Source organism: Acinonyx jubatus, chromosome A2 (assembly GCF_027475565.1).
Source record: "Acinonyx jubatus isolate Ajub_Pintada_27869175 chromosome A2, VMU_Ajub_asm_v1.0, whole genome shotgun sequence".
NCBI lineage: Eukaryota > Metazoa > Chordata > Mammalia > Carnivora > Felidae > Acinonyx > Acinonyx jubatus.
Window position 1 is genome coordinate 49,477,667 of NC_069383.1, and position 24,945 is coordinate 49,502,611.

The window sequence follows — 24,945 nt, forward strand, 5'->3', positions numbered from 1 at the left end:
CATTGGTGTTTTCAGAGAAGAATGCATCTATACAAGTAAATCTCTAATGAAAATCAATTTTCTAACAAGGAAGTTCAGAACAGAGGGTAGGATGTGGTGACAGTGAATCCCTGTCTTACAAACCAGAAGAATCCGAAAATCTTTGGCTTGACCAAAATTCAGCCACAAAATGTAGAAAGGAACCTCTCCCTTCTAATCATTGACTCCAAACCTCCCCTTCTTTCTGTTAGTAAAAGTAATTCAGAATGCATATTTATAAAAATTCAAACGTGGGGCGCCTGGGTGGCTCAGTCGGTTGAGCGTCCGACTTCGCTCAGGTCACAATCTCACGGTTCGTGGGTTCGAGCCCCGTGTCAGGCTCTGGGCTGATGGCTCGGAGCCTGGAGCCTGCTTCCGATTCTGTGTCTCCCTCTCTCTCTGCCCCTCCCCCATTCACGCTCTGTCTCAAAAATAAATAAACATTAAAAAAAATTTTTTTAATAAAAATAAAAATAAAAAAAAGTTCAAACGTGACCATTTACCGATTATACCCCCACCAATTGTCAAGTTGTTGGTTTTTTTTACATCTCATTTTTTAAAATGTTTATTTATTTATTTTGACAGAGAGATTGCACTTGCAAGCAAGGGAGCATTGCAGAGAGAGATTGCAGAGAGCAAGGAAGAGAGAATCCCAGGCAGGCTCTGAACTGTCAGGGCAGAGACCGATGTGGGGCTCCGTCCCATGAACTGTGAGATCATGACCTGAGCTGAAATCAAGAGTCAGATGCTTAACCAGCTGAGCCACCCAGGTGCCCCTACACCTCGTTTTAAAAATAATTCTTTTCCCAAGAGCCTGGGTGACTTCAGCTCAGATCATGATCCATGACCTGAGCTGAAATCAAGAGTCAGATGCTTAACCAGCTGGGTTTTTTTAGATTTTTTTAAAAAGTAATCTTTACACCCAACGTGGGGTTTGAACTCACAACCCGACATCAAGAGTCACATGCTCTGCCAGTTGAGCCAGCCAGGCACCCCGAGGCACTGTGCTATAATACTTATTTAAGAAAAAAGAATCTGGATGCCTGGGTGGCTTGGCTGGTTAAGCGTCAAACTCTTTATTTTGGCTCAGGTCATGATTTCATGGTTTGTGAGTTTGAGAGCCCCACATCGGACTCCTCACAGACAGTGTGGAGCCTGCTTCAGATTCTCTCTCTGCCCCTCTCTCTCTCTGTCTCAAAATAAATAAAACTTAAAAAAAAAAACAAAAAACAAAAAACAAGAAAGAAGAATCTATATGTTGAGTATTTAAAATCTAACATCAAGCCCAGGAAGGAAAATACTAAAGATGAAAAAATAAGAAACAAAAACTGAATGAGATCTTTGAAGCACTGTATTCCAAATATCAAAAAGTAGAAAATACCCTCCCTATAGGCCTAAACTTTCAGATCTAGCCAGGCCTATTATTCAGCAGCCAAAAGGAGCTGAGATAGCCCACCAAGGTAAATGTTAGGACTTGTTATAAAGGATTAAGACAAGGATATGAGGACCAGCATTTAACATTAATTCAAACATAATCAAGGCTTTCCTTTCCTTTTTTTTTTTTTTTTTTTTTCTAAGTAGCCTTCACACCTAGCTTAGAACCCAATGCAGGGCTTGAACTCACAACCGAAACCAAGAAATGCATGCTCTACCAACTAGGCCAGTCAGACACCCTTCTCCTTTTTTCTTTTTCTTTTTTTTTTTTTTTAAGTTTTTATTTATTTATTTTGAGAGACACAGAGAGTGTTCAAGCAGGGGAGAGGCAGAGAGAGAGGAAGACAGAGAGAATTCCAAGCAGGCTCCTCACTGTCACTACAGAGCCCGATGAAGGGCTTTGAACTCACCAGCTATGAGATCATGACCTGAGCTGAAGTCAGATGCTTAATTGATTGAGCCACCAGGCACCCCACCCCTCTCTTTTACTGACTTAAGGTCATTAACTTACCCTTCCTGGTCTCAGTTTCCTCCTCTATAAAAATGTGAGCCTTAAGGAAGTCCCTCTGGCCATGTATCCATAGCTTTCTGATCCAAATCAGCTGTACCCTGACAATGGAAAGAGAAGTCCAGTCTGGAACCTTCTGGGGCTCTCAAAACTATAGAAAGTATATGAGTGACCCCCAAATAGCTAATTAAGTTCAGGCCAGCCTCTGTGGTCCTGTTACAGCCTGGACAGGATTTGGGGTAAGGTTGGAGGTAGCGTGGGTAGGGAAGGTGAATCTAAGGCTGTTCTCTAGTATATAAATCTGTAACATGCCAATATCACTGAGGAGAAGTCATCTAAAGCTAGTGCTTTTCAAACTGTGGGTCAAGACCCTCTAACGAGTCAAGAAATTTAGTGGATTACCAGCATGTTTTGGAATGGAATGGAATCAGAGTGTATGAGTAAATATGAGTAAATATAAATATTTATATTTACTTTTCTTTCAGGGTGTGTGTGTGTGTGTGTGCGCGCGCGCACTGGGTCATGATTTTTTTTTTCAAAACTTTTTTTTTTCATCATTTATTTTTGAGAGAGAGAGAGCATGAGTGAGTGAGGGGCAGAGGAAGAGGGAGAGAGAGAGAATCCCACGAGATACAGAGAAAGAGGGACAAAGAGAGGGTCAGAGAGTGCAGAGCCCAATGTGGGGTTCAAGTTCACAAACTGTGAGATCATAACCTGAGCCAAAGTCAGGTGCTTTAACCGACTGAGCCACCCAGGCGCCCCTCATATGTCTTTATTGTGAGAATCATTCAAGTGTTTGGAAAGCACAGATCTAGCTGTGTGTGGAGAAAAGGAGTTAGAAGAAGTGTCTTTCCAGGCCAGACATAGGCCTGGGAGAGGGTGGGGAACAGAGCAAGATTGGAATTCATACCATGGCCCAAACCCCCAAACTAATCCTCTGAAAATTATCTCAGGATCCTTGAGAAAAGAGAAGAGAGGAAAGCCTCCCATATACAAAAATTGACCCTGGCCTGTTTGCTGAGCTCCCTGGGCACTGGGTCTATGCCAGTGGCTTGGCTTTCCTGTGTATTTTTCATCCAACAGCTCTCTATGCGGAACCAACCAGGGCTTCTGAGGTCTTTGCACCAGCTACTGTGCCTCGCATCAGCTTGATATTTCCAAATTTCAAAACGGTCCAAACGGGATCTTTAACCTATCTATTTAGTGATACAATGTGCAATTCTCACTCCAAGAAGATTTTAGGTATACATCTCCTCCGGGGAAGATTATCCCTGCTGATACAGCCTGCATTTCAAAGCTTCCTACCTTATCTTCAGGTTCAGGAATTGTTAGAAGGATGTGTGTTACTAATTACTCAGTCTTCAGGGAGTTGGGGGGCAGGGAGGTAGTGGCATTGCTATCAGTTTTACATTCCTTACTACACAGGAGCTAGGTAGGCGTTCTTCCTCAAAGGGTTAGGAGGTTAATTTTCACACACAGAGAGTAAGTGGTAAAAGGGGACTTGAACTCGGGCTTTTCCAGTTTCAAAGGCTACACTTTTTCCACTATGTTATCAGGTCACCCTTTCTGTTCCTGAGCAAGCAACTATGATTTTTATGAATCCGGATCTACTCCCATTTGAGCTGCTTTGTTGATTTTTTTTAATGTTTATTTTTATTTTTGAGAGACACACAGAGAGAGCACGTGCACAGGTACAGATACTGGGTAGAGAGGGGAGGGTACAGAGGATCCAAAGCAGGCTCTGCGCTGACAGCAGAGAGCCTGATGCAGGGCTCAAACTCACAAACCGTGAGATCATGACCTGAGCCGAAGTCAGACGCTTAACTGACTGAGCCACCCAGGTGCCCCTGAGCTTGTTTTAGAAAGTATTCATACTGCTTTCCCAGATGACGAGTTGAAATTTCTCTCAAGCAATAGCAAAACCCAGTGTTGCAGCTTCCACAGAATGTACAATAAACACAGATCACTGATGTTGTATTCAATGGGAATTGAAAATCATATAGGCTGATTGTTTTGCTTGACCAGCTTCTTTAAAAAGACAGTAAGGGGGGGCGCCTGAGTGGCTCAGTTGTTTAAGCATCCGACTTCGGCTCAGGTCATGATCTTGCACTCTGTGAGTTCGAGCCCCACATTGGGCTTTGTGATGACAGTTTGGAGCCTGGAGCCTGCTTCGGATTCTGTGTCTCCCTCTGTCTGCCCCTCCCCCGCTCACGCTGTGCCTCTTTCTCTCTCTCTCAAAATAAATAAACATTAAAAAAATTAAAAAAGAGCGAGAGACAGTAGGAAAAGTAAATGTACAGAATAGAGAATACTGCTTGACATGACTACTAGAAGTCTAAAGCTGGATTTCCAGTACATGTTAGGTCAGAATTATTTATATAAAAACATATTCCCAAAACTATAATGCAAATCATTAGCAAAGCATAATTGAAAATACACAATTCCTGGGTTGCCTAGCTGGCTCAGTTGTATATGTGCTGCCAAAGCGAGCACAGATGGCTCAGTTGTAGAGCGTGAGACTCTTGATCTCCAGGTCGTGAGTTCAAGCCCCACCTTGGGCATAGAGCTTACATAGAAATACACACTTCTTTTTAATAAAGCTTTTTTGTGTGCCCACCAAGCGCATAAAATTAAGTCAACTTATATCAAACTTCATATATTTACAACTAGTGCTTATAAAATCCTTGAGATGAGAAGGTGCTCTTTTTAAATTTTTTTTTCAACGTTTATTTATTTTTGGGACAGAGAGAGACAGAGCATGAACGGGGGAGGGGCAGAGAGAGAGGGAGACACAGAATCGGAAACAGGCTCCAGGCTCTGAGCCATCAGCCCAGAGCCTGACGCGGGGCTCGAACTCACGGACCGCAAGATCGTGACCTGGCTGAAGTCGGACGCTTAACCGACTGCGCCACCCAGGTGCCCCTGAGAAGGTGCTCTTTAAGATATGACTCTCTGAAGGGCACCGGGCTGACTGAGTTGGTGGAGCACGTGACTCTGGATCTCAGGGTTGTTAGTTCAATCCTCACGTTCGGTGTAGAGATTACTTAAGAAAAAATAAAATCTTAAAAAAAAAAAAAGGATCTAACTCTTTGAAAGCCACTTAATGATCTTACGTGAATATTCACTTTAATTTGGCTCATTTTTAGCCCCTGAGATAAAATCTTTTCCTCTGAAATAAACCAGCTGAAGAAGCTTAATTTTTCACCTTTCACAAAATCAACATATATACTGACATACTTCACTGTACCAAGTAACTGATAAACAAAATTTTGGAAATCAATTATCCTCACCCCATCCACACTGCACCGTGAGGTCCTTGGGCCATACCCTGTGTGTATTTCTTGACTCAGGGTGATGGAAATGAGACATCGCCTAAAGAACAGGATTAAAGGCAGGGTGCCTACAGCAAGCCCTAAATGAGGCTGTGTCACATACCCCTTCTCCCAACAATGTGTTGCTTTGTCCTGAAACTGGAATAATTGACTTTGAAAGGAGAAAGGAATAAGGTGCTGAATTCGTTCTAAGCCATGTATCTTAGCAAATAACCAAGGTAACTTTCTTTAACCAATAAGATTGTCCATCAACAAAGCATTCAAACACTTACTAAGTCAAGGCACTCTCTCAGGCAAAATGTCTAAAAATTCCATGGTAGAAAAAGGACAAAACTAAATCTTTATGTCACCAAGACTTAACTTCACAGATAAGGAGAAAAATTAAGGGGTCCACAGTTGATCACTGAAGATAGGAATCCATTTCAGAACCATCACTAATGCAAAGTACCATCCCACCCCTAGGCAAACGTAAATATACCACACATCCAGAAACGCATAGGCTGTGTTAAAATAACAGTTAAATTCGCAACTATCCTTCAGCAGAAACTGCCTCTTGAAAGATTTCTAGTAACCTTTAAAAAGTTTGGTGGATCCCATACTAAGGTGAAGAGTCCAATTTGAAAAGTACTCTTGAGTAGTATTGTGGGTAGAGGGGTCATGGGAAATGGCTCTCCACCTCGGTTCACTGCAGGAACGTTATAAGAAACGCAAAGTTTGCACACTTGGAAATTATTTAATGTTAAATAGCAAATTTACTTCAAAAAAGAAATGCAGAGTTCAAGCAATTAGGGGGCTCCGGGGTGGCTCGGTTAAGCGACTGAGTCTTGATTTCGGCTCGGGTCGTGATCTCGAAGTTCAGGAGATTTGAGCCCAACACCCCTATCGGCACAGAGACTGCTTGGGATTCTCTCTCTTTCCCACGCTCTCTGCCCCTCCCCTCCCACGCATACACTCTAAATAAATAAATACACAAGCAGACGATCATTAACAAAAAAGAAGAAGAAATTATGCGTCCAACACAGACGTCTCCGCTAATAGTCCAGGAGACCAGGACATGCCACAAATAAAACCCTGAATTCCCCTCTGCTTCTCCTCAGAGCCTGTATAAACCTCGCACTCTGTTCTCTCCAACAAGAGAGAGGCGATCCAGTGACATACAAACGGAACAGCTGTTAAATGTCCACCCTCCAATAGGCATGCGAAGTCATCTAAGTTCCTACCACTGTGTTGTCCACAAGCCTGACTCCTCCACAGATGGGGAAACACAACAAAACCAGCAAAGGACCTTTTGTCACATCTTCCTGAAACTCTGTTGTGGATAAAGTAAGAGTGAGACTTTCGCCAGGCGCAAGTGGTAGGTAATCCTAATTTACCAAGAGTATCAGACCTGGGGTAGTGTGGTCAGTATATTCTAAAAGCGTGATCATCACCTTTCCTCCTGGTACCTCGAAGTGAGCAAGGACATGCACACTTTACACCATGAGCCCAAATCAGGCGTGGGTCTCCAGACCCAAATGGCATTTCCTGTTTCCACCAGCCTGCTTTACGACCTGAGTCGTGTGCTGGGATTTGCAGTGATATGGAAGCCTTCCTTTCTTTCTTTTCTATCTCCTCTGATCTGATCCAGACATCCTAGCAAATGCAAGCATCTGGCTATGGCAACGGAGAAAAGACATCCTTACCGTGTCTCCAGAGCCTCAAGAACTACTATGTACATATCGAAGTAAATTTATTTCTTTAAAAAAAATCATAATAATAACCTTTCCCCTGCAGAAAGGAGAATTATTGACTGCTTTTCAGGGATATCACGGTAGTTCAGAAGAAGACCGTGTTCAGGCAGTGCTATAGTTTCCTGGAATTCTCAAAATTCTCTTTGGAGGTGGAGGACTGTTTTTGTACATATTTCTTCCAGACTCGCTGGTACCCCCCAAACCTTATCTCTGATCTTCAACAACCATGATTCCTAAAGCCACCTGACCAGTTCTGGTCATCGAGAAAACAGAAACTGGCAGAGCTCTCCAAAGGTTCTCCCCCACCCCCGAGGAACACTGAAGTCAACATGTACGCTTACCTTTTGGAGTTTGCCAGCAGAACTTGTAAGTCTTTCTTTACACTTCTTTAGTGGGGTAACACCTAGGTGATACCTAGGGCCCGATTGCCCTGTTTGTCTCAGCACCTTGGGTTTCACTAATTTCAGTCACTGATCCCAGAGGAGTACAACTGGAATGTCAACTTGCAATGAAGTTCCCAGACTGTCATTAAGAAATGCAGCTTTGGGGAGCCTGGGTGGCTCAGTTGGTTAAGCGTCCGACTTTGGCTCAGGTCATGATCTCACAGTTCGTGAGTTCCATCCCCGCGTCGGGCTCTGTGTTGCCGGCTCGGAGCCTGGAGCCTGCTTCAGATTCTGTGTCTCCCTCTCTTTCTGCCCGATCCCCACTCATGCTCTGTCTCTCTGTGTCTTAAAAGTAAATAAAATATTTTTTTTTTAAAGGCAGCTTTGACCTTTGGATCTGGATGTGTTAGCATTGTCCAAGTGAAACACCAAAGGAATGTGCAATCACACCCATCTTGGCATCAAAATAAAATGAGAACAGAGGTGGTATATTTCCTATGCAACATCCTGTGTCTGCTCCCAATCCACAGTAGCCATACAAGACCATTTTGCCTAGAGAAAACGGAAAGACCTATAAAGTGACATAGTTGACTACATGATCTGGAGGGTGATTCCTGGTTCTAAATGGCAGGCTGCCTCCAATTATGTAGTTAGTATATCCAAACTATTAAAGTCGGGTTAGTCAGTAGATAATCTGAGTGGATCATCTGTATTTAAAGATAATAAAGAGGGGCGCCTAGGTGGCTCAGTCGGTTGAGCGGCCGACTTCGGCTCAGGTCATGACCTCGCGGTCCGTGAGTTCGAGCCCCACGTCGGGCTCTGGGCTGACAGCTCAGAGCCTGGAGCCTGTTTCAGATTCTGTGTCTCCCTCTCGCTGACCCTCCCCGTTCATGCTCTGTCTCTCTCTGACTCAAAAATAAATAAAACGTTAAAAAATAAATAAATAAAATAAGATAATAAAGAGACCCGGATCCTTTCCTACTAATCCCAATCTCAGTTCAATTACAATTAATAGCATTTACTGAGTACCTAATAGTATTAGGACGTGCTTATGCTTTCCCTTCCCCGGTGGTCCCGAGTTTCGGGGGGTTTTAGGATCACCCAGGGGAGCTTTGATAACCACAGATGTCCAGACTACCGCTTCCAAGATTCGGATTCAGAAAAGTCCGAAGGTGCTTCTAACGTACAGCCAACGTTGAAACCCTCCGTGCTTAAAGCCACCGCGACCAGTCTCGGAACCTTATCTGTCTTGCTGTCCTTACACCAGTTTCTCTTGCCAGTCCCATGGCTTTAATCTTTTACCTCGGACGGCTGAATAATAATGCATTTTCATCTGCTGTCCTTTTGCTACTGGGGTCCGCCTTCCTAACTGAGTAGCCCAGTATCGACAGCTTATAGAATCAGGACTGAGCCCCTTTAGATGCTGCAACTTGACCTCTTTGTTGTCCGTTTTTAAGTCAGCTTGTAGGCAAGTTGATTTCACTAACTAGGTCAGGCAGGGCCAGGAGCCCTAACCTAGTATTTGATACATTGCCTCCCTGCCTCCAGCTTGACACCCATGCTATATCATCTGCTACAGCTCTAGTGGCTGTAACTTCATGAGAAAACAAAGTTAGGCAGCTGAGGTTGCTGAATGTAGCATCGAGGACCAAGAGCTGGAGTGAAACCATCTGAATTTGAGTCCTGGATTCCCCCCTTTTACTAGCTGTGTGACCTTACACCTGTGTGACTGGCTGTGTGCCAGGATTCTCCAGAGAAACAGACCGAGTATATATATTCACGTAATTATGGGGGCTAAGAAGTGCAGACCCAGGAGAGCCAATGGTGTAAAGTCCCAGTCCTGGTCCAAATCTGAAAGCAGGAGAAGACAGGCAGAGAGAAAGAATTCTTCCTTATCAGTCTTTTATTCTATCAGGCCTTCAACAGACTGGATGAAACCCTCCCACAGCGGGAAGGGCGATTTGCGGATACACCCAGAATAATGTGTAACCAAATATCTGGGCACCTTGTGGCCCAGTCAAGTTGCCATGTAAAATCACCTATCATGCTGGGCTTTTTTCCTCATGTCTGAAGTGATAATAATCATAATTTTTGTCTCATGTAGCGGTGGTAAGAATTAAGGATGACAGCGAATGTGGATTTTTTTAAGTTTATTTATTTAATTTGAGAGATAGAGAGAGAGACTGCATGCACATGCACATGAGCAGGAGAGGGGCAGAGAGAGAGAGACAGACAGACAGACAGACAGAGAGAATCCCAAGCAGGCTCCACGCTGTCAGCGCAGAGCCCTACGCAGGGCTCAGACCCACAAATCTTGAGATCGCGACCTGAACCAAAATCAAAGACTTGGATACTCAACCAAATGAAACACCCAAGCACTCCTGGAATTTTTTTAATTAAAAAGCGTGAGCCCAGGGGCGCCTGGGTGGCTCAGTTAGTTAACTGTCCAGCTCTTGGTTTCGGAAGGGTGAACCCACTATACAAATGTCAGTGAGCATGATTACAAATAGAAGAGTACAAGTAGTATTCACTTGCAGAAAAAAAATATCTTTTAAAAGTAAGGAACAGGGGCGCCTGGGTGGCGCAGTCAGTTAAGCGTCCAACTTCAGCCAGGTCACGATCTCGCGGTCCGGTAGTTCGAGCCCCGCGTCAGGCTCTGGGCTGATGGCTCAGAGCCTGGAGCCTGTTTCCGATTCTGTGTCTCCCTCTCTCTCTGCTCCTCCCCCGTTCATGCTCTGTCTCTCTCTGTCCCAAAAATAAATAAACGTTGAAAAAAAAAAAAGTAAGGAACAAGTTAGCTAACGAGAATCTCCTAGTTACCTCTTATCTCTAGGTACCCTCCCCTGGGGTTTTTCCAAAACGTCCCATCTATTTTCTTTCTACTCTGCTTCCTCTTGCCCTTTTCATTGTGGCAGTTACTCCGCCCTGCCCTTCCTACAGTCTTTTACACAGCTTTGCAAGAAAAAAAAAATCGAGAGAGAGAAATTGAAATAGGAGAGTCTAGATGAACAAATGAGTGCGAGTTGTATCAGAAGAATGATCAGAGCAAACAGGTGTTATCCTGTGCCTGACTGGCTCAGCTCGTAGAGCATGCGACTCTTGATTTCAAAGTTGTGAGTTCAAGCCCCATACTGGGCATAGAGTTAACTTAAAACAAAACAAAAACAAACAAAGCAGATGCTGTCCTAAGCTCTTTATATATATAAAGTCATGTAATCTTTACAACAACCCTATGAAATAGGGTCTGTGGGAAGTAGTCTCTTAGATAGCCCCCAGTGACCCCTGTCTCCTGGTTTTGATGCCTGTGTAATCCCCTCCCTTTAAGTGTGGGTTGGGTCTAGTGACTCACTTCAAACCAATATATTATTATGGCAAAAGCAATGGTGGAATGTCACTTCTTTTTTTTTAAATTTTTTTTTTTTTTTTTTTACATTTTATTTACTTTTGAGAGACAGAGAGAGACAGAGCACAAGCGGGGGAGGCACAGAGAGAGAATGAGACACAGAATCCAAAGCAGGCTCCAGGCTGGGAGCTGTCAGCACAGAGCCTGACACGGGGCTCGAACTCACAAACTGTGAGATCATGACCTGAGCTGAAGTCGGACGGTCAACCGAGTGAGTCACCCAGGTGACCCAGTGGAATGTTACTTCTAAGATTAGGTAACAGAAAGACTATGGTTTCTGTCTAGGCAGTGTGATCTCTCTCTATATCTCTATCTCTATCTCTATCTCTATCTCTATCTCTATCTCTATCTCTATCTCTATCTCTCAAGTATGGATGGGCTGCCTGGCTTATTCATTTGAGGAAAAGCCTGAGGCCATGTTGTGAGCTACCCTTTGGAGAGGTCCACACTGCAAGGAACTGAAATAAGCTCATAACCAACAGTCAGTGAAGAAATAAGGCCTTCAGTCAAACAATCCACCAGCAAGAAGCGGAATCCTGCCAACAACCACGCCAGTGACGTTGGAAGCAGATGCTCCCACCCACCCCAGTTGAGCCCTTAGATGAGACCACAGCCCCAGTGGGCTGACTTTAAGCCAGAGACACCCCGTTAAAATTGTAAAAAGATTTCCACCCACAGAAATTGAGATGATGTTTATTGATTTAAGCTGCTAAACTCTGGGGTGATAGCAACGGATAACTACAACAGGCCTAAGATTGTCATCTCCATTTCGAAGATGAAGGAACGATGTGTCAGGGAGACTAAGAAACTTTCAATGATATGAGCCTGTCAGTGGCAGACTGGGGATTCGAACCCAGAAACCCTGGTTCCAGAATCTGTGCTTTTGAGTTGCCTGAATGGTTTATGTTTTAATAAATAGATGTCAAAATGCTTATATTTTATATTTTGTACAATGTGAAACTACTGATGCTGACAATGTACAGGCTCTAAATCAAGTAACATATGAGTTGGCTTTTGCCGGGGTCTCTGACAAGGAAGTGTATTTCCTACCATAAAATCACCCTAGCCACAGTTGGCATCACTAATGAGTTCTTCTCAAGCAAGGTAAAAATTAGTTGTAATAGGTTACAAACACAATCAAAGCCACATCAGTGCCAAACTGGAGGAGAACAAAGACATTGTATGAACCTAAGTCTGGTATTGGCCATATTGTCGGTGTTTAATAAATATTTATGGATTCATTCATTGGGCTAAACTGCTCATTGAATGTCCACCAAAGAAATTGGAGATTAAATTTTTGGAAGGCAGAGTGGCATTGCAGTCTTTAAAAACAGACACACAGGTCCATCCTGCCTCTTATACTACCTTTATCTAATGCATGGAAAGCATAAAACAGTGAATGGCACGTGACGAGTATTCAATAAATGTTAGCTCTTCAACCTTACTGCCTAGCACCACAAGTCTGCTCTCTGGACTTTCTAAGGGTCGGCAGAGAAATGTAGGAGCCACAATTACTGCTGATCTGAAGAAAAATCTGAGTGAAGTATTCACCACCACCACCACCACCCGCCCCCTTCCTTGAGCCCCAATACCCATCAACCAGGAGCTTGAAGAGTTCCAACCTAGCAGCTGAGTTCCCTGTTTGGTGCATGCAAAAAGTGAAGCATTTGGGGAATTAGCTAAAGAATGGAAGTCTAACTACTGGAACAACATATAAATAGAAAACTGGGAATATTAGATGCATGAGTCACAGGTCTTCTACTCAACTTCAGCGATTCTTTACTTTTCGTTCACTGTCAAATCACCAAGGACTCCAGGAGAGGACCTTCTGTCCATCAGGGAACTACTTCTGGGGGTGCCTGGGTGGCTCAATCGACTTCCTCTCAGGTCATGATCTCGGGGTCGGTGAGCCCTGCTTCCGGCTCGGTGCTGACAGCTCAGAGCCTGGAACCTGCTTCAGATTCTGTGTCTCCCTCTCTCTCTGCCCTTCCCCCACCCACACTCTGTGTCTCTCTCTCTCAAAAATAATAACCGTTAAAATTTTTTAACTTTAAAAAGGAATTACCTCTGTATTTAATTATCCTCACTGACCTTCTTGCCATCTCAACAAGATCCATGCTTCTTTTACTGATTCCTCTTCCCCCACTCTACAGTTTCTCTCCCCTACACATACACACACCTATTTTACTCTCACTGCCAAGTTCTTTCTTCCTCGTCTTCCTTTACAAAATATTATATTTGGGAATGACCTACACATGAATATACACATTGACATTCTGCTTTCACAGTTTAAAAATACATACCGCACAGCGGCACATAGCACACCCTCAAATATTTGCTGAATAAAATCCTCCTTGACTGAATTCCCCCAGGCTGGACGGAGACAGTATCTGACAAGGTGTTCAGTTCCCTAACACTGGTGAGAGCTACAGGAAAGAGAAAGAAAGATTATACATCATCTCTATCAAGCCCTAGCTCCTGTCTATCCTACACGGGAGGAAAATGAAGCTAGGAAAATAATGTAATCCAGATGACGCAGCTATTTACGAACAGAGCCCAAGCTAGAAGCCTCATCGTCGGTCTTCCAATCCAGCGCTATTCGCATGTGGGTACCAATGCCCCTAACTTCCCAAGGGTATGACTTTGTCCGGCCTCAAAGGGGGGCCCTGGGTTCAGCCCCAGGCCTCCACTTCCGACCTCAGGCACACTCCTGGCGGGGTCTGACATCCACACTTCATTAGGGCTGGCTCCTACGTGGATTTTCTATTCAGCGCATCAAGAGTGTGGGGCCTGTGCTGACTTTCTGCGGAACCATCCCGAAAAGGGGTCTCGACCTTCCCTTCTCCTCCACCCTGGGGCTACTTGCAGGCTATCATTCCCACCTTCCTCCAGGCTCCAGCCAGCCAGGCGGCTCTGGCACGGGTCTCTGTGCAACTGGCTTCCAGCGCCTTGATGAGGCGTGTTTAATCTTCCACCCGGATTATTTAACCTCCGCATCCTTGTTAACAAACAGCCATTATTAACGAGATGAGAGACCACATGGGGTGGGCTTCTACAGACAATGCGCGCTCCCTTGGCCTTTCCGCAAGCAAATTCATAATCCTCGGCGACTCGGCCGCCCCAGCCCTCCTGCCAGGCCTGAGAGGGAGTCGGGAAATAGTAGGAAGCGGGTGATCGGGACCCTTATCCAGGACCCCCTGCGCCTGCAGGGTCCGGGGTCTGCAAGATGGAACTGTACCTCTCGCTTCCTTCCCTGCCTCCCTCGCTCGCTGGCTCGCTCGCTCTCCCAAGGGACTGCTACAGTGCGTTATAAATTTTACCTTTCCAGTGTGCAGGAGAGGCGAGAAGAGGCTGTGTCCCAGCTCCGGGCCGGCCTGTCCCCGAGGACACCAATTAAAGGCACTAATTGGACAGCAATACATCAAAGTCGCTCCCGGGAGTGGGTCCTCAGAGCGCCAGGAATCCATTTAGTTGGGCTTTTGTTTCAAAACAGAGAAATACAGAGGAAGAGGGAAAAAAAAAAAAAAAAAAAAAACACCTCGACGCGGATGGGAGTGGCGCGTGTGCTGTACCGCATAGACTCCGCTCTGTGTTCTCTGGGAGCCTCTCTCTCCTCTCTTACTCCAGGCTCGGTACATCAAATGATCTTTCCCGCCTCTCTGTTCCGACCCGCCTCACTTCCATCCCCAAAGAGCGCCGCCTAGAAAGGTCCTCTCTTCCCTCGGACCCGCATGCAAACAGGGCCCGTGTAGACGCTGCCCCGTTATACCTAAGCGCGCCTGTACCGATTCCGGAAGAACCAATTCACCGCCCCGCGCACCTTGTTCTGGGTCTTTGCCTAACCCTGGTGAGGAAGGGGAGGCAGACACCTCGGGGAGGCCCATGTCGCCTCGAAGTCGGCTGCACTGGGCTGTCACGAGGCGCCGGGACGCCCGCGGGAGGGGGACGACGCAGGGGGACTGGGTTCACCGGGAGGGGTTACATCAGGATGCGGGGAGGGGCGCTTCGATGGGGGGAGGAAAGGGCGCTACTTTGGAGAATTTGGACGCTGCTCACATGCCGGAGGGCACCCAGAGAAGCCGGCCGGGGTGGGCCCCAGGTCCCCGAAGGAGGCGAAGTGACCCCAGGTGTCTAGGGACCGCAACGATGAGGGGCCCAGCGGCAATGGGGGCCCCTCCCCGGCGTCGGCTCAGAAAGAGGCTGGGCTTCCAGAGTCCGGAGCCCCGCGAGCCCCGCGAGCCCCGCAAGGCCGTCGGACCTGTGCGCGACGAACTCAGATCCGGGCTGATCCTGGCGAGCCCCCAGCACAAAGTGGGATGCGCCGGGGTCGGCGTCCTCGGGGCGCAGTGACTCGGCCTGCCTGACCCGGGTCTCACCCGGCAGCCGCCTGGGCCGGGGAGACGGGAACCTCGCCCAGGGCCGGGGCTCCGAGGGCCATGCTGCGGTTTCCCGCCGGCCCTGCAGCGGGCGAGGGCGAAGGCTAGGCCGGCCCGGGTGGGTACGGCAGCCAGGGCGCAGGATGGAGCCACCGGACTCGGCCTCACCTGGACCGAGGGGAGGCCAGACGCCGAGCCCCGAGCGCCCCGCATCCTGCGGGGGCCGCGCCCGCTCCCTTCCCTCAAGGAGCCAGATTGGAATGGCTGCTTTTGATGCCATTTGTTACCAACCCCGGCATTTGTTTTCCATTTTATAAACGCTTCTCTTTAAGTAATTGTCCCTGTTAACAGCGTATACCTTTCAGCAGCCTCCGCTGCGCTATAAATAATCCCGATGAAGATGCAAGGATATGACTTTCACAAGATTGGACAATTGATTCAATCTGTGACCCGCGATCGCGAATAATATTGGAAGGCTATTTAAACAGATGAAGGCCTAAATTGTCTTGCTTGTATCTGAATTAATTTCTCATTCATCATCATTATGAAGTGATTGGTCTATTCAAGCTCTTCAGCCTGCTGGAACGGAGCGGGATTTAAATGAGATTGTAACACAATTTAAATGCTTGCCGACTTTAACGAGGCCAATTGAGCAGCTGCAATAAATACAAATATTTTTCTAAACAGCCTTGTTTTAAATAATTACTTAATGCTTTCATGTTATTTTTAAGTGGCAATCTTTCTCTCTTTCCTACTCCTGCTCAGAATATCACATACTTGTTTGCTGAGAAGGCGATTTTCGAAAGGACTTTATGTCTCTGTTTGCTTTGTAGAAGGTAGCATGCCTTTTGTGGTTGCCTTTTTTTTTTTTTTCACTCAGGGTCAACATTTCGGGGTCCCACAGCTGGCACACATGGTGAACCGCACCTTGGTTTCCCTCTGATGCAGTCGGATATGTTTGCCCTGGCAGAGCCTGGGAGAAGCTGAGTGATGGGAGAAATTTGCCCTTTGGACCAAGTCATTTATCCAGACGGGTTTAGCTGGATCTTGCAAACGAATCCAAGCGACTGCACTTACGGATGACACCCCGAAGAGTGGTATCGCTTCTGACTTGTTCTGATGACCGTCATCATCTCGAACAAATCAGAATTCCAGCATATCTCAAAGGTGTCCCTTAGGAAGTTCAATCTGCCAGCAGTTTGGCTCCCGTGCAAGTCGACCGGACTGGGTGGAGGAAGGCTGAGAATTTCTTTGTTTAGGGAATAGGCTCGGAAAGAGAACATGGCTACAAAGGTTGGTTGGGGTGGAGTAATTTTAAAAAATACACCCCCCATTTTTTTTTTTTTTGCCCCTTTTCCTCCCCCTACTCCCTCTCTCACTCTGGGGAGATGATGCAAGAAGAAGATGCTGAGAAGGAAAACCTCTTCCCACTTTGAGAATGGCATCCTCAACAACCCTCTGCCATGACACCCACGCTCTTCCATCGACATATGGCGGCGGGTGTTTCCTCAATTGGGGAATAATGGAGGCAACCGAGCGGGAGAAGCCTGGGGAACAAAAGAATCTCTTAAACTTTCGCCAAAAGGCTGGCGGGGGGGGGGGGGGGGGGGTGGGTGGGAGACACGCAACCTGCCCCGGAGACCCAAGCTCCCATTTGCAGCGGATCTGTTTAGGACCACGTCCCTTTGGGAAGCCTAGGGTGAGGGAGGGTGCATTCTGAATCACTTCTCTGTCTGCCTCGGAGGGCGCAGGAGGACTCAACATCTGAGGTGTTAGGGTGCACGGTTAGTGGCTGGGAAGGCAGAGCCAATATGGTCACTAGAGAAACCATGCGTGGGACAGAACACACTGTGGGGGGGGTGGGGGGTGGGGGTGCGATCAAACTGCGGGCGAGGAAAAAAAAATGGGGACAAGGGTGGAGGAACCAAGTGATTTGCTCTGTAACTGGGCAATTTAATGCCAGAGTTAGGGAGCTGCTGGCCGGAATCATTTTGTCTTCGGAGGCTCTGCGGAGCTCATCCTCTTCATCCTGTTGTTTAAAATGAGCATTATCCCAAACATATGCAATGCAATCAGTTTGGTCACACTTACAAGAACACGCTTTAATAAGGCAATCAATCACACGCTAACAAGCCGGCGACGGCCGGCGCTGAGCGTGCACTCCGGCTGCGGGACGGCTGGTCTTGCCCGGCCCGGCGGACTGCGGCTGAGCGCTGGTCTGCTCTCCCAGATCCCCGCGCCGCCGGGTCGCAAGGAGGTTGAGGAGCCCAGGGAAAGTGTGTGTGTGTCGGGAGTGAGGTGTCAGACTTTGCAGGGGTGACGGTGGACTCTGGGCCCCATAGTGGCGCGGGGGAGGGGAGGGGAAGCCCGAACTTGAAGCTCATAGCTGCATGGGACCCTAATAGCTGTGTGAGACCCAGAGCCTCCGTTTTCCCACCTGCAAAATGGGACCAAGATGGGGCAAAGCTAAGCAGAGGCTTTTAGACAGTTGAAAAAAATAATAATACCACGCCAACCCTGTTGTTTGTTTTAGCCTTCTTTTACAGACAAGGAGACTGAGGCTGTGGAGGGGTGGTGCCTTCTTCAGGGTCATCTCCCACCCTCCCCCACTTCCGCCAAAATGTAGGTATCAGGCCAGGGGCGGTTGCCAGGTGCAGGCGGGCAAAACCTGTTTTTAGGTGCAGGGGTGGAGAAGGGAGAGTGAGAAGTGGTGCCTAAGCGCCAAACCGCAAACCTTGGCAAAAGGGAAATTTCATTATGAAGTAATGAGTAATTCCTCCTGGCAAGATGTATTGTTATATCTTCCACTTCAATTTGGAGGAAGAGAGGCTCAATTACCCAGAAAATACAGTCAATTAAAGGCTGCTGATTGGACACGAGGCCGGATCATCGATCTTGTACTTTCCAATATCGCTGCAGACACCTCATTTTCCCTCCCTATTAACTGAAAATACGCCTGGCATTACGGCAACCCGCAGCCCATTTACCTGTCGCAAGCAATCTGGGCCTGCCGCGAAGTAACCGCGAAATTTGCCCGAGTTTGGCACGGGGAGCTTCCCGGGCTGCAGAGGTAGCTGCGAAAGGCTGGGGGTGGAGGAGGGAAGGGGAGGATACTGAAAACCTCAGCTCAAGGCTTTGCTTGGGAGGGCGGGAGGGTTTCTCTGGAACCCACAGAGGGATGGAGGCCGATTGAGGGTTCCCCATCTGCCCACAGAGACACTGGCGGGGACCCTTGAAGTCCACGCAATTCCGCGCTCCCAGTCTGCCCATGACGCCCATCTCTCCCCTGCATGTCCGGGACTCAGAGGCAGCCACGGTGGCTCTCCTCCGGGGATGGAGGTTGGGGGGGAGGTGGCTGAGGGGGGCACCACCCCCTAGCCCTGACCAGGCCAGAACTCCATTCTGGGAGAGGACTTTCAGTCTGAGGAGCATTCAGACCCACCCTTGCCGACCCAGGAATCCGCCTCCCTCCTTTCCCTGAACCCTAAGGTGCAGACTCAGCTTGACCCAGCAAGCCCAGCTCGCTGTAATTCTCAAGCTCCACCCTCACTGCCTCATTCACCTCTAACCTTGGGTTGGGGGTGGAAGCAGGATCCACAGAGACCTTAGTCCAGGGTCCCCTTTCCTCCAGAGTTTGGAGCAACTGGAGAAGAAACCATCGCAGGGGTGAGCCCCAGGTGGGCCAGTTCAGCATGGAAGGCCCCCAGTGTGCAGGGAATTAAGAAAACATGCACCTCGGGGCAGTGAGAGCCTGTCTTCTCCACATCTATGCGATGTCCTGTCTCTGCCAGGGCCAGCAGAAGTTTGGGAGACTGTCTGCAGGTGCACGTCTTGGTTCCTTCTATACCTAAGCTTCTGGTGGCCGACCTAGCAATTCAAAAAGCTACTGCACTGCCTGCTGCCCCAAACATTAAAATGTTAAAGTGAGAATTATGTCCAGCTTTTATTGCAGTATGGTTAACAAATTGCAACAGCAGATTCTTCAGGCTTCGAAGGAAAACCAAACCGAATTCATTCCCTACTGGAAGAACCACTCCCTCCGTCAGGGTGAAGCTTGTTATTGAGGGCTACACGTTCTCCTAGCCCTCAAAAACTGGCTGCAGGAATGAGGGTGAGAGTGAGAGTGTGGGCGCAGCCCCCAAACAAAACCTGGTGAAGGGGAAGGGCAAGGTCCCCAGAAGGGGCGGAAGGCTTCTGCTAGTGTCTGAAAGCCAAGCCTCAGTGGCAGCTTGGGAGGAAAAGGAGAGGAAGAAGGACGTAAAATGCCAACTGTACCGGGAAGAGCCAGAAGGCTCTTGGTGAAGGGAAGGTGAACAGGCAAGGGCTTGAAATAGCCTCTAATTTGCTGGCAGATACTTAGTGAGGGAAGGAGACGAGGTCCCTGCTCCCTAAGCTCTTCCCTGGGCGCCTTGTTAACAGCTCAACTCTGGGCTCCGTGGCACGGTGATCATTATTATACATTCAGCATTCAAAAACCCTCCTCACACATATCACTTGCTAATCAGGGTGTGTATTGGGCCCGGAGAGAAGAGAGACTTGGTAGAAGCTGCCAAGAGGCCCTGAGGCCTCCGCAACGTCTCTGCCAATGCTAAATAAACAAAAAGTGGGGGTAGGACGGAGGTAACAGGAGAGATGATGGAGCTGCAAGTTGAGAGATAGCAGGAAGCTAGGAGAGAGACACGAGATCAGGTGCTGGGAGATGCCAGAACGAGAAAATGTGTAACTGAGGCTCCAGGAAGGCTAGAGAGCCCCTAGGTTCCATGGGAGGGCCAGGATCTTCCGTGGTAGTAAATCACCCCTCCCACTCTCTCCCCTAGGCGGCGGGTGCATCGCCATCCACAAGCCCCTCGCTGTGCCTTGGAAAAGCTGGCAAAGATTAATCTCTACCTGCCCTGCATACACAGCATTTTGTTGGGAGAGACAGCAGTTTCCTTTCCAGTGCTTGGGCTTGGCCTTTGGGGGAGGGGGGGTCCCGGGTGAGGCAAGGGTGTGAGGTGGGGGTGTGAGGAGGGACTGAGGGGCTGGATATCGGTGGCTGCTGCTACTAAATTTGTTTGGCTTTGGAGCCATGGCCTCAACCCCCGTCCGGGGCACGGGGTCCGGTGAAAAACGGCTCAGGGGCCGCCCCAGAGGAAGGTCTCTCGGCCTCTGCCTCCCCATCCCCACTCCTGATCCCCAAACGCGCCAGCCACTGCCGCTCCCCAGGCGTCCCGATCCTGGAGGCCGAGTCCCTCTGGTCCTTTTCGGCCCGCTTCTTTCCCCCTCGGTGCCCTGGGGGGCAGGGAGGGGCGCTGGCTGAGTCCCCACGCGGGGGGCGGGGGGGAGCCCACGGGCGTCCTGGAGCCGGCGGCCCGCGGGCAGCCCCTTATCTGGTGAGGGGCACCTCTTCTCTCTGGTCCAGCGCGACGGAGGAGGCCTTGCTGAGCACGGAGGGCGCGAAGGTGAGGAAGGAGTCCGAGCGGGAGGTGGAGGCACAGGTGAAGTCCGAAGCGGCGGCGGCGCGGGGCGCCAGCCCGTTGGCGGGGCCGCTGTGGCAGGCGAGGCAGGAGCAGGGCCCGCCGGTCGCCGCGCCCAGTCCGTGCGCCGGGCCGGGGTAGAGCGGCGGGTGGCGGAAGGCGCACAGCAGTTCGGGCCGCGGGTAGGGCTGCGACAGCACGCGGAAGGTGTCGAGCGGGCGCAGCGGGCCGCTGAAGGGCGAGGCGGCGGCGGACGCGGCGGACGCGGCGCCCAGGCCCACGGGCGAGTAGTAGGGCAGGGGCAGGTGCGACGGGAAGGGGTAGGGCAGGCCGCCCGCGGCCGCCGCGTGGCTCATCATGTACGTGTAGAAGGCGGGGTCGGCCGGGTGCGGCCACGTCATGGCCAGCCGCTGCCGCTTGTCCTTCATGCGCCGGTTCTGGAACCACACCTGGGGAGGAGAGGGGCAGGTTCGGCGGCTGCAGGGGCGCCGGCCCGGGCGCACGGAGCCCCAGGAGTCCTGTCCCCGCGGCGGGGGACGATGCCTGTGGCGCTGGGAAGAGCCGCGGCAGAGACCCTCTGGGCGGGGGCAGAGCCCCGCCGCCACCACCTGGCGCTGGAATCCCCCGTGGAGAGGTTCGGGGAGTGGCTTCAGGATCTGTCCCTCCTTCCCTCTGCCAGGGCTCCCTGGAGGGCCAGCCCGGTGTGGACGCGCAAGTAGCCCGGTGGACTAAGGACTCTGCTGGTCTGAGGTCGCAGGCAGGGCTTCCCCAGAAACACCGCCCCTTCCAGCCGCTCTCCCTCGGGGCAAAGGCACCCCATGCCCGCTGTTTGTTTGGCTAGAAAAGGCAGAGAGTCTACCGCAAGCCAGCAGGTCCCGCCTAGGGTCTGTCGGGAAGGTGAAAGTGCACACACCTGGCGCCGGCACCAGGCCTCGACACCCCCGGCCTAGCTGCCACGTGGGCTGGGAGACCCCAGGCTGTGATTCTTGGCCCAGGACTTAGGGAGTGGACAGTTGGTATTTACTTCCTGCTGAGTGGGCGCACTCCTTCTCCCCGGTCTCGGGGCGCATACCTTGATGGTGGTTTCCGGCAGGTTTAGGGCGGCGGCCAGCTCGCATCTCCGCGGCCTGGATACATAGTTCTCCCTGTAGAATTCCTTCTCCAGCCGGGCAATCTGCTCTCGGGTGAAGGCGGTTCGGTATCGGCGCATCTGGTCACTGGCGCTGCAGGCCAGGGTGCCCTGCGAGCTGCCGCTGCTGTTGCTCTTGGGGGCCTCGCTGCCGCTGTTTGGACTGCTGGCCGGTGCCTCTGAGCTGGGCCCTGCATAGGGAGCCCAGAGCACATGCACACACAGAACACACAACAGACACACAAAACGCTGCTGATGTGGGGCTGTAGGCCCAGGGCATATGTGAAAGGTGGGGGAGAAGGGGACACAGCCTCAGTTTCTGCCTCTGCTGGGGCCTGGGGGACTTTGAGAACAGGGAAGAGAGGTGGGGGGCGGGGGGGGCGGGGTGGCTCACCATCCAGAGGATTGCAAAGCAGCCCTTAGGCCTGGCCGGGCTGCTGTCTGGGAGACCTCAGTCTTGAGGCCTGCTGGGTACAGAAGCCGCAACCACCCTGGCCCCTTGCCTTGCTTGGGGCACAGACTGGAAGCAGACCCTCTGAGCTTTGTGCCCCCCCGTTGGCAGGAGTGGGCAAGGATGTGCATATCTGCCGGGCAAGTTGAGATGCACCTTTGGTACTAGAGTGTTGTGAGCTCTGGGGTCTTCGTGCCTTGCAGGATGCGGTGCACAAACTGAGTTTCCTTGCTTTTGTGTGTGCCAGGCTGCCGGTGTAGGTGCGGGAATGTATACTAGGCTGCATGTGCATAGGAGTGTGTGCGTGAATATCCTATCGCCTTCATAGATTTGAGCGGCCCTTGGCTTGTTCTGAGGGCATGCTGTGGTTAGGGAGTCTGGGTTGAATGGATAAGATGGTAATGAATGGACATGGGTGCTCAACCAGGTGTTGGCTGCCAAGGCCAGGGGGTGGTTTTCTGCCCTGCCATGGTCTTCCCATCTCCCCCCACAGCTCGGTGGAGGAGTCTGCTGCTGGGCTCTCCCTCCTACTAGCTTTCCACCCCTCTTTGGGAGACTCCCTTCTTGGCCACCTCCCCCACAAACTAGCCCCTCGTCAGGGAGGGGTTCTCCAGTTAAAGCAGCAGGACAGCACCCCTCCTTTTGGGTCTAACCCGAGGAAGGGTGGGGCTCCTGCCCCCCGCAGCTCCTTTTTCCTTTGGGTGGAGAAGTGGGACTGGGAAGGAAAGGGGAATGGGGGAGGGCCAGAGCTCTGCCTTTTCAAATGCAACCGGAGACCAAAGGCAATTAGATCATTGGGACCATTTCCGACCTGGCGCCACCGAGCCCGGGAAGTGACAAGGTAATTTGGACCTCTGACCGACGTGCAAACTGGTCGGAGGGCCGCGGCACCCAGGCAGCCCGAGTCGGCCACGGTTTTACGGTCCTTTATGGACTCTGGGCTTCCGCGCCTAGATGCGCCTTACACCCCGCCGGCCACAAACTGCCCGGACCCGCGTTTGATCTCGCCCACGCCGGGGGGGAAGGTGTCTTCCCCAAGCAGTTGAAGCAGTACCACAAAACTCTGGGGGGTTGGGGTGCGCTTTGAACCCCCCTCAAGCCCAGGGCTTGCGTCTCCCTCCTCCCCAAAAGCACAGCTGTCACCCTCAGTCCCGCCAATGCCAGAGCACAGAAGGAGACCCCAGCCAGGGCGCAGATAGCTGGGGAGAGTTGCTCAGGTGGGTCCCCCCAGCCACCCTGCCCTGGGGGAAAGGAGTGTCTTCCTCCCCTCTGGAGCTGAAGTGGAAGGTGGGCGCGGTGGGAGGCCCGGGAAGAGAAGGGGGCGCGATGGCTACCTTTGCTGTGCTGGTACTCGGCGTTCGCCGTGGCGCAGTCCGGGGTGCAGCTCACCTCGATTTCTTCATAGAAATCCGACTCGGTGTCCGAGCTGCTAGGTTGCCCCTGGCCTGAGAGGCTGTCGGCGGAGGGGGCCGGAGGTCCGGGGCCAAGCACCGCAGCCCCGGCTGCCCGCGACTCGGCGCCCGGCCCGGGAGCGCTGCCTGCTAGTCCGTCGACCGGCTCCTCCTCCAGGACTGCCCCGCCGCGCTCCCGGGCGGCCGGAGGACCGGCCCGCGGGCTCAGGCAACCACGGGGCACCATCTTCTCGGGCGGCTCGGGCAGCGGGCTGCCCACGGCTTCGGACAAATTGGAGACTCTCTTGCCAACCAGAGTACCAAGCTGACCCGCATCCAGAAACATAACCATGTCCTTTCGGCTCTCCATCCCGGGGCTCGCCGGAGGGGGTGGGGGAGGGAGTAAGCCCCAAGTGAGCTCCTAGCCCCCGTCTCCCTGGGTCCCCAGCGGTCCGACAGATCTTGGCTTCGGGAGGCAGAAAGAGAGGCCAGGCGACCGGGCGGGCGCGGAGCGGCCGGAGCGCGATGTCGACGGTGACGGCGGTGGCGGCGGTGGGGAGCTGGGGTCACCTTGTGATGCGAGCGCTCCTCTGTGCCGCACCGCCTCTGGGAGGAAGCCCCATTGCCCTCTTCTTTCTAAGCTGTCATCCTCCTGCTGCAATCGTCATTACAGTACCGCTGGTGACGCCACTCGGCGAGCGCAAGTGGATAAATAGAAACGTCTGCCACAGCGAAGATGAAAGGAGACCCGCAGCTAATGGCTCGGCAGTGATGCGCCAGGTGTGGGCCTGGCTCGAATGGGGAGGAGAGTGTGAAAACAGAGAGATACACACACTGAGAGAGGGAGACACCCAAGCAGAGGGGATGCAAATGGAATTCTGCAGAAAGAAAAAGAAAGCTTAAGGCGCGCCGCGAGTTCCGCAGGAGCTGCGGGACTCGGTAATTGAATAAGCTTCTGTTTTGTGTGTGTGTGTGTGTGTGTGTGTGTGTGCGTGTTTTATTGTTGTTTTGGCTTTTGTTTTCTTAACTTGGTGCCTTGATCTAACATTTGATGAGAGAATCCATAACTGCATTTTAAAAGTGTGAAGGCCGGCTCACAAGCCTCGCTTCTCTCGCCCTTACAACTGCCTGTGCTGGCGGGCTAACCTCGCAGGGGCTCCAAAGTCTTTTTACAAGCTACCGAAAAACATATTCCCTCCTCCCACCGGTTGTCTGGAGAGTTTGAGCCCGGGGTATCCTTTCCTCTCTCTTCCTCCTCCCACCCTCCTACCCCCAGATGTCTCCTTCCTCCTGGAAACCAAAAGAGAACTTTGTTATTTTTCTTCCCCAAGGGG

General features: G+C 50.8%; 1 protein-coding gene across 1 annotated transcript; it reads right to left on the reverse strand.

Annotated features, from left to right (window-relative positions):
- Nucleotides 1-19,117: 19,117 nt before the first annotated feature.
- On the reverse strand, nucleotides 19,118-24,286 carry EVX1 (even-skipped homeobox 1). The gene is made up of 3 exons (XM_027075167.2): nucleotides 23,555-24,286; nucleotides 21,713-21,960; nucleotides 19,118-21,089 (listed from the first exon to the last, which is right to left on the reverse strand). The coding sequence occupies exons 1-3, from the start codon at nucleotides 23,979-23,981 to the stop codon at nucleotides 20,550-20,552; spliced, it is 1,215 nt and encodes a 404-aa protein (XP_026930968.1). The 5' UTR covers nucleotides 23,982-24,286; the 3' UTR covers nucleotides 19,118-20,549.
- Between the last annotated feature and the right edge of the window lie 659 nt (nucleotides 24,287-24,945).

Coding starts and splice junctions, on each gene's coding strand:
- EVX1 (XM_027075167.2), bottom strand. CDS start 23,981: ATGGAGAGCCGAAAGGACATGGTTATGTTTCTGGATGCGGGTCAGCTT. Junction 21,961..23,554: donor CGAGTACCAGCACAGCAAAG/GTAGCCATCGCG, acceptor CTCCCTATGCAG/GGCCCAGCTCAGAGGCACCG. Junction 21,090..21,712: donor TGCCGGAAACCACCATCAAG/GTATGCGCCCCG, acceptor TCTCCTCCCCAG/GTGTGGTTCCAGAACCGGCG.